The following is an 8831-nucleotide window of genomic DNA, read 5'->3' as shown; positions in this document are numbered from 1 at the left end:
TTTGTAGATTGGGTTGCATACCCGGACAAAAACCTACCCCACTAGGTTCCGGAATATCTCCGTGGTCAAGTGACCGATTCCGGATTTCTTTGTAGATTCTGAAAATAGAGATTTGTCCGGTTCTTTTGAGGGGTGAACGAACTTATTTGGTCAAAAGAGGCCAAAGATACAGCATTTTTAAGGTTTTTTCGGTATCTCGCATCAGACGTTCGGACTGTAAGGGTTAACAACAACATATATGACGTGTCACAAGTGTGCACGATCATTTTGATGATAAAATGGTCTATGTCACCAGTGTGTTTTGCGATATCCGGGAAACGGAAGCAAATTTCCAAAATCGGATTTAAGCATCTTGTACCTAGTGTTTGTTATGTAAAGCAAAACATCAAAATTAACTCATTTTCAACCAAAATGGTCGTTGTCCCAAGATAGCACACAACAGACGAAATGCCACCTTCTGGGATCGAACCCAGGCCGACTGGGTGAGAGGCAACGACGCTTACCCCTACACTGCGGGTCTCGGCAGGGTGTAATATTACATAGAATTTCATAAAATAATGCAAATTTTTTGTACAGCTAGGCCTTTTGCACGCAGCCTGATTACTAAACTAGAATCAGCAGCTCTGAGTTCTGACTGAGTATGGGCAGCCTATCTCGCTTATGGAAAAGGTCAAAATTTTGTGTATCAAAGACAGTAGAAACATATAGTTTTTTCTGTCATTCATTTGAACAAATATACTATAAAGGGGCATCTACAAACTACGTGGACACGTTTCGGTGACTGTTCATGCGATTTATGCAAAACTTTTTTATATTGCTTGTTGTTTAAAAAGGCAAAAAATATAAAATCAATTGTCTACAAGGTAGAAGGAAGATTTAGCATTCCCAAAAAAGTGTCACGGGGTTTTTTTGATGGTTCCTAAGTTAGAGAATCAATTTACAAATTGCTGTCTAAAGACATCATTTTATTCCAACTCTTCAACTCAAGCAAGAACCTCTTCAGTCCGCAACTGCTGGTAGGCTGGGCCAACACTGTAAGTACTCCGACTGGGATATATTACGTACAGCATTAACTGAATTGCTGACAGTAGACAACCTAGAAGGTTGGGAACCTAGAAGAGGGAGTTAATATTGTTATTAAATATTTTCGTTTTTGCTTGAATTAGCTTACCTGTATAAATTTGTCTCCTATCAGAAGTCCATAAATGAACCACTGAAGTGACACAATAAAGGAAGCAATAATTATAGGAAATGGAAGACTTTCGGTATTTTTCGTATGGATCACGTGAGCTAGTTTGGTAAACGGGGAAGCGAAGAAAAGCACTCCAACACAACAACATACAAGACCTATGGCAATGTTAGTAGATTACTAAATAAGAAAATGTGCGGAATAAGATAAATGTATCATACCAGAAACGTTGACAGCCTTCTCTTTGTTAGACTCGTAAGTAGTGTAAATTGTACAAAGCATAATAAATACACACGCTCCTAAAAATTGCCGGATCACAATGCGTTTGTTGATCGAAAATGTGAAGTAAACTAAAACATATGAAAAGAACAATACTGATCCGATGATATTGACGAAGATCACAACGTGTTCCTGCGTGAGCATTCCATATTTGAGCCAGAGAAAACACCTGCAAAATATAGTTTGTTGATTATTGAAACCAGACACCGTGGTATTGAGCAAATTGTAAAATATAAAGACTGTAAGAATTCCAACAAACGTGAAGTTACATTTCTTTGGGCTTATTTTAAACTTTTAATAAAACACTTTTTCAAAAATCCAATGCATACGTACGACAGAAAGCCAGAAACAAATGGAAAGCCAGACGTTTCACCGGTGGATTTCTTCCTTATATATCTGTGACAAATAACCCTAAAATTGATAAGAAATTTAGGTAACAACTTATACCTGATAAGAAATATTGCTCTTACGATCCCGTCAGGAACTGCAGCACGGTCGATATGGTCGCTGATGTTCCAAGTACATCTTGGAATGAATAGTTATCCATCACTGAATATTGTTATGTGAACAACTAAATCAACACAGCATCAGCATTCGTGCTTCTCATCGAATGAACAATTTCATGTTTTCTAAACTTTTTCTCTAGACTGAATTACCTTGGACGATGGATGTTGGCACTTTTGTCTAATCGCAAATAATTCTGGGCACGATGACACGAAACAACAATCACCACATAACAAAGTAGTATGTTGTTATTTTGATTCGGTCTGACTGTGTACAGGCATCAACATAGGAAAAGGTACTACGAAATAATGTCAGAGAGGTAGAGCAAAACTAAAATCAATGGCTGTCATCTGCATTATGTTATGAACTCAGCTCTAAGCCTCCTGCGGTATTTCGTACCTCTGCTTGTTGCCTGAAAGGGCTCATCCACTTCTACAGGTTTATTCAAAAAGGTCCTATATACAGGAATTCCATCAATGATGCCAGATGCACAGATTTGTCTGTGTTTCACAGACATTTGAGCTTGTGTCAGACATTTATTGAAGTGCCCAAACTTTTGAAAAACTTCATTAAATAAGTATTTAAAAAAAATATCAAAAAAACTTATTTTGATAGTCCTCAAATGCTTAAAAACGTAATTTCTGATGGATTTCTATGTCTGTAAATGATATATTTGAATTTTCAACATATGTACAAACATACACAGACATTTAAAAAAATCAAGTGCTTTAAGGACTTTCGAAAAAAAAGGTGCAGGTGTTTATGTTACACATGACCAGTATGACAAAGAACTTTGCTAGATGATTGTGGAAATTTTCGATTAGAACGTCCGGTCCAAATTTTCCCATGATTCCCTTATAATTACACGAGACAACTCTTTATTGGTCAATTTCGTGGCCCTGAAACAGGCTGTTTGATTTGAAAAGTTTTAAGACATAATTTCAACGTCCTATCAAACTAAGAGGACGGAAATTGCAAGTGAAGCTGAACTGCCAGGGTTTAATTGATTACGAAATAGTTATTCTAAATTTCCAGAAACAGATTTCAGAAGTTTGATACCCATATTGCCCCAACTCTTATGGTTCGGCAAATGTCCCCCGTCGGAACATCCACGGGGCCTCCGGCCACTCCGGACTGTGTCCACTACTGCCGAAATTTCAAATGTCATGTCCAGTATCAAAATCCATAAAGTTTGATACCCATATTGCCCCAACTCTTATGGTTCGGCAAAAGTCTCCCCAATCGGAACACCCGCTGGGGACTCCGGCCACTCCGGAATGTGGCCACTACTGCCGAAATGTCAAATTTCATGTCCAGTATCAAAATCCATGAAATTTGATACCCATATCGCCCCAACTCTTATGGTTCGGCAAAAGTCCCCCCCATCGGAACACCCGCCGGGGACTCCGGCCACTCCAAGTGGTGGCCAATTCCAATTATCAATTCCCACTCATGCCGGCTGGCATATCTTGGCGTGTCCATGCCTCCAGACTATCTGCTCCCGGGCCTCCAGGCCGTCTGCAAACTGGCCACTAGGCCATCTGCACCTGATGTGTTCTCGTCGCGGTCCAGAAACAGAATGAATTTTCGAGACCGACCGAGCCGCGTTTTGTTAATTTAGATCGGGGACGTATGTCCCGCCTCTTTGCACCCATTCTCCTACACCTCCTAATTCGCTTTTTGCCCTGTCGACGATCCGAAAATTATGAGTTAGAGTGGGGGTGATTTTAGATACACCAATCTCACGTCTCTTTATTGACTGATTGGGAAACGTTTGTTCAACCAACCAGCGTGCCCCAAAAAGAGAAGAAATTTGCCGAGAGGAGAGTTCGTCACGTAACGTTTTCGCTTCGCAAAAATTGCGACTTGCAATCGACAGGAAATTTATCCTATTTTCAGGATATGATCAGCTTTGGCAACATGGTTCCTGGCCTCCGGAGATATTTCGGGATGTCGAATGTTGTTGTGGGGTGTTTTAGCTGATTGAGGTGCCTGAAAACCTGATATTTCGGTTTATTGCAGATTATACTTTACTTGCGTCAAAAGTCAAAGTTATAAATCTTTGAATTTTTGTAAAAGTTGGTTTTACAAGCCTTAAACTATAGAGCAACTCTTTACGAAATCTCTATGTTTAACCCGGCTGAAGCTTTTTTGGTGCCTTCGGTATGCCCAAAGAAGCCATTTTGCATCATTAGTATGTCCATAAAATTTTCCATATAAATTTGGCAGCTGTCCATACAAAAATGATGTATAAAAATTCAAAAATCTGTATCTTTTGAAGAAAATTTTGATTGATTTGGTGTCTTCGGCAAAGTATTAAGTATGGATAAAGACTACACTGAAAAAAATGATACACGGTAAATTTTTTTTTAATGATTCTGCCTTCCTCACTGAGGTAAGGCTATAATCCTGCTCTAAAAATGAACTTTCTATTAAAAGCTCCTAGACCCACCTTCATGTGTACATATCTACTCAGAATCTAAAACTGAACAAATGTCTATGTGTGTATGTGTGTGTGTATGTGTGTGTGTATGTGTGTGTATATGTGTGTGTATGTATGTATGTGACCAAAATTTTCACTGAGTTTTCTCAGCACTGGCTGAACCGATTTTGATCGAACCAGTTGCATTCGACTTGGTTTAGGGTCCCATACATCGCTATTGAATTGTTTGATGTTTCGATAAGTAGTTCAAAAGTTATGTATAAAAATGTGTTTTCACAAATACCCGGATCTCAATTATATGCATGTAAACGATGTCCAGATCTATCATCCGACCCATCGTTGATATGAGTCCAAGACATTGAAGATCTGGCAACCCTGTCTCGAGTTCTGACCACTTAAGTGATATTTATGTACTTTTTTGAAGCCGGATCTCACTTAAATGTATGTAAACTATGTCCGGATCCATCATCCGACCCATCGTTGGTTAGGTAATTGAAAGGCCTTTCTAATGAGTCCAAAACATTTTAGATCTGGCAACCCTGTCTCGAGTTATGACCACATAAGTTATACATTGTGTTCTTTTTTCTGGATCTAAAAAAATGATGACCCATTTTTGGTAAAAAAGTGAGGAAGGCATCAACCACATAGGTGGATTAAGTTAGTTTTTTATATGACTTTGTGTCATTAAAACTTGATTTGCAAAAAAACACTATTTTTTGACATGTTTTAGGGGACATCAAATGCCAACTTTTCAGAAAGTTTCACAATGGGCAAAAAATCTTTGACCGAGTTATGAATTTTTGAATTAATACTGATTTTGCAAAAAATCAAAACATTGGTCGCAAAAACTATTCAACTTCATTTTTCGATGTAAAATCGCATTTGCAATCAAAAAGTACTTAAGTGAAATTTTGATAAAGTTCAACATTTTCAAGTTAAAGCCATTTTCAGGTAACTTTTTTGAAAATATTCACAGTAATTATTATTTTTTAAATTAGTGCCCATGTTTGCCCACTTTTGAAAAAAAAAAATGTTTGAAGAGAAAAGAGAAAATTCTCTATATTTTGCTATTTTGAACTTTGTTAATTCTACCCTTAGTTGCTGAGATATTGCCATGCAAAAATTTAAAAACAGGAAAATTGATGTTTTCGAAATCTTAATATTTAATGTTTGGCTATTTTGAAATGCTAGGCTTGATTTAAAAAAATAAAAATATTTTTTTCATGAATGTTTTATATTTTAACATTGAAAATCGGAGCATTAGTTGCTGAGATATCGACATTAGAAAATGGTGGGTATTTGAGTGAGACATAAATTTTCGTGCTTTTACACCTTTGCATGGCAACATCTCAGCAACTAAGGCCCAAGTAACATTTTTTTTCCAGGAGTTCTACAAGAGCTCTTCAAGATAGCTACAGCATAGCAGTTTGGACCGCAGAAGGATGAAACTTTTTCAAGTACTCTTCCAAACTCCTGAAGAAGTTTTGAAGAGAATTTCATTTTATAGTTCAAAAAAGCAAAATATAGAGAATTTTCTTAGATTTTTAAAAATATTTATTTCAAAAGTCGGCAAACATGGGCACTAATTTTGAAAAATTAATTACTGCGACTATTTTCAAAAAAGTTACCTAAAATAGGCTGAAAAAGGGTATAATTCCTCTAAATACTTTTTGATTGGAAATTCGATTTTACATCGAAAAATGAAGTTGAAATTTTTTGCGACCAATATTTAGATTTTTTGAAAATATCAGTATTGATTCAAAAATTCATAACTAGGTCAAAGATTTTTTGCCCATTCTGGAAGTAGTTTTAGTAACAAATAGTGAAATTAAAAATCACATTTTTTTTTACCTTGTATCATATTTTCTCAGTGTAGTCCTTATTCATTCCTACAACTTTGCCTAAGATACTAAATCGATCAAAAAAAGTCAAAGTAGTTATGTCACAGACATAACCTGAATGGCGTAGACTACGTAAAGTTTTGATATGTGGACCAAATGTGGAATTCCGATAGAGTTGGCTTTTACTAGAAAGAGATGGCAAATCTAATGCGAACGAAACCGCAGCTACCATGTAAGGGAGCGTTCTTTTATTACGTAACGCGAAAAATCGGACTTTTAGACCCCCTCCCCCCCCTCGTAACAAAATTTCCATACAAATTTTAAAAAAATGTATGGAGCGTAACACGGCCTCCGACCTCCCCTCCCCCCCCTACTGCGTTACGTAATAAAAGAACGCTCCCTAAACATACTTTGAATGTGTTGATAAATCTTTGACTAGACAACATCGAATGGAAGAAGGAAAGAGAAGAACGAAAAACGATTTTTTCACGAACCGAATGAATGTTTGGTAGCAGAATGAGGGGGAGAAAGTGGGGTTGGGGTTGGGGGCCCCCGAAAACCAAAATTTGTTCCTGAAATTTAAACTGTAATTATTCATTGCGCTGCCTCACCCCGGGTGGGACGAGGGACGGGGAGTGAGGCAACTCCGAAGAGTTGGGAAGTTTAACAACTAGAATTTGGAAGTTTCACAACCACGGCTTGAACCACGAGAGGCAACTTTTCGGCGAGAAGGAGGCAGGCGCGCGCCTCATCTTGTTGCTGCCTTGTCCCGGGTGGGACGACCCAAACGGTCCGGCCATCGAGAGGCAACTGGCTGACGGTGACGACGAGAAGGCGATGCGCACTTCTTTTGCAGTTCTGGTCCCTCTCTCTCCTGCTGCTGCTGCTCTGGTCTCTCTCCTGCTGCTGCTGCTCTGGGCTGAGCTTTCCTGCTGCTGCTGCCGGTCCGACGTCTGAGACGTGAATGATAGAATGGGCTCTGACGCGCGTTCTTATATATAATTTCGGCCCGCTACTTCCCCTCCTTTTTCGCGACCGAAACTCGGTCGCGTTGCTCGAGTGATTTTCCCCTCAAAATAGGTACTTGACATTCCCGTCCGTGAGTGGGAAGCGCTCATTTTGCTTGCAAAATCTCTGCATTTTGAAAACATTTTAAAACATTCAATTGTTTCAATAATAAAACTATTTTGCCAACAATGAAAGTTTTATAGCAAATTGCTGAATAATTTTCAAACCGAATGGAACATAAATCGTGTCGATTCGATTAGAGGGAAGGAAGATATAAGCGTTTGACGGATGACGCAGTATTCCAGGGCCTTCGGCCTGTGTTTTTTGGAATGGCACCCCAGTACCTTCGACAAAGACGTAGTCTACGTCAAAATCTTTCAAAAGATACAGATTTTTGAATTGTCATATATCATTTTTGTTTGGAAAATTATATGGACAAACTAATGATGCAAAATGGCTTCTTTGGGCATACCGAAGGCACCAAAAAAGTTTCAGCCGGATTAAAAAATACAAAAAAAATCGAATTACCGAATTCTCAGAGAATTTCTCTATACCGAATCCAATCACAACATCTATTTTGCCATTAAATCAAGTTTTAAAATATTCCCTCTAGTATACTAGCCCGGAGAATAATCCATAATAATCCCTAACAAAATGTTCGAACTGACCAGCGCACGGTTCATAAATGTAACGTTCAGTTGTTTCTTTTCATTTGTTAGCTTGAATCAGTTTAAATTTGTGATTGTCAATAATATTATTGCCCATAGCCAACAGATTATTTGTAGGCTATGGGCAATAAAAACTTACAGGAAAATGGAGTCTTTAAAATAAATTTGATAGCTGATTAAACTACACACAACGATAAGGAAACATTTGCGGACATGTTATAACTAGTATAAATCGTGGAAATTGATAACCGCTACCCCACTCCTCCAAATGTCCACTAGGGTGCCCAGAAAAAATGACCCTTTGGCCCACAAGCAAAAAACGATTTTTTGAGTAATTTTAAGCATCTGTGTTAATTTTGAGCGGAATTGGTTAAGATCAACTCATTGATACCTGAGCATGAAGTTGGTGTAAACACGTTTTTCAAACAAAAATGACAAGTTTAAATCGCTAATAAGTTTTAAGAATCGAATTTTACGGCTTTGGTATGTTTTATAAAGTTGTAGAGCGTTAAATTTCCTATGAGAATCTCACTTTTGAGAATATTTGAATGGGGACCATCCATAAACCACGTGGACACTTTAGGGGGTATGGCGATTGTCCACGCTCCATACAAAAAGATTTTTGTATGGACAATTGTCCACGAGGGGGTTGAGATTTCCAAAAATGTGTCCACGTGGTTTGTGGATGGTCCCATGGTAGTAGCAAACCGTACATACCAAACTGTAAGAAACCTTAAGTTTTTTTCACCATGACTCCTTTGTACATGATTAAAAAGTTTGAAATTATCTTTAAATCTAATTCTGAAAAAAACGTTGTAGGAAGTTAAGTCTTGTTTTACATCTCGTACCATGAGGCCACAGCCTTGAATAAAGGTTGATTTTAAATTTATGATTTTTTG

General features: G+C 37.9%; 1 protein-coding gene across 2 annotated transcripts; it reads right to left on the bottom strand.

Annotated features, from left to right (window-relative positions):
* Positions 1-936: 936 nt before the first annotated feature.
* Positions 937-2363, bottom strand: LOC6052805 (sugar transporter SWEET1). 2 transcript variants are annotated; one of them, XM_038265512.1, is made up of 6 exons: positions 2125-2363; positions 1939-2039; positions 1754-1879; positions 1411-1637; positions 1172-1347; positions 937-1112 (listed from the first exon to the last, which is right to left on the bottom strand). In XM_038265512.1, the coding sequence occupies exons 2-6, from the start codon at positions 2013-2015 to the stop codon at positions 984-986; spliced, it is 735 nt and encodes a 244-aa protein (XP_038121440.1). In that variant the 5' UTR covers positions 2016-2039; positions 2125-2363; the 3' UTR covers positions 937-983. The 2 variants fall into 2 exon arrangements, with proteins under 2 accessions (XP_038121440.1, XP_038121441.1); XM_038265513.1 differs by having other exon boundaries at positions 1802-1879; positions 1939-2345.
* Between the last annotated feature and the right edge of the window lie 6468 nt (positions 2364-8831).

Source organism: Culex quinquefasciatus, chromosome 3 (genome assembly GCF_015732765.1).
Source record: "Culex quinquefasciatus strain JHB chromosome 3, VPISU_Cqui_1.0_pri_paternal, whole genome shotgun sequence".
In the NCBI taxonomy this organism is placed as follows: Eukaryota; Metazoa; Arthropoda; class Insecta; order Diptera; family Culicidae; genus Culex; species Culex quinquefasciatus.
Note: the sequence above shows the minus strand (reverse complement) of the source record. Positions and strands in the feature narration are given on the sequence as shown.

What these genes read in the sequence shown, in the direction of transcription:
- LOC6052805 (XM_038265512.1), bottom strand. Translation starts at nt 2,015, where the DNA reads ATGGATAACTATTCATTCCAAGATGTACTTGGAACATCAGCGACCATA. An exon ending in GAAGGCTGTCAACGTTTCTG is followed by an intron (nt 1,348 to 1,410) that starts GTATGATACATT and finishes ACATTGCCATAG; the next exon opens with GTCTTGTATGTTGTTGTGTT. An exon ending in TAGGAGACAAATTTATACAG is followed by an intron (nt 1,113 to 1,171) that starts GTAAGCTAATTC and finishes TCCCTCTTCTAG; the next exon opens with GTTCCCAACCTTCTAGGTTG.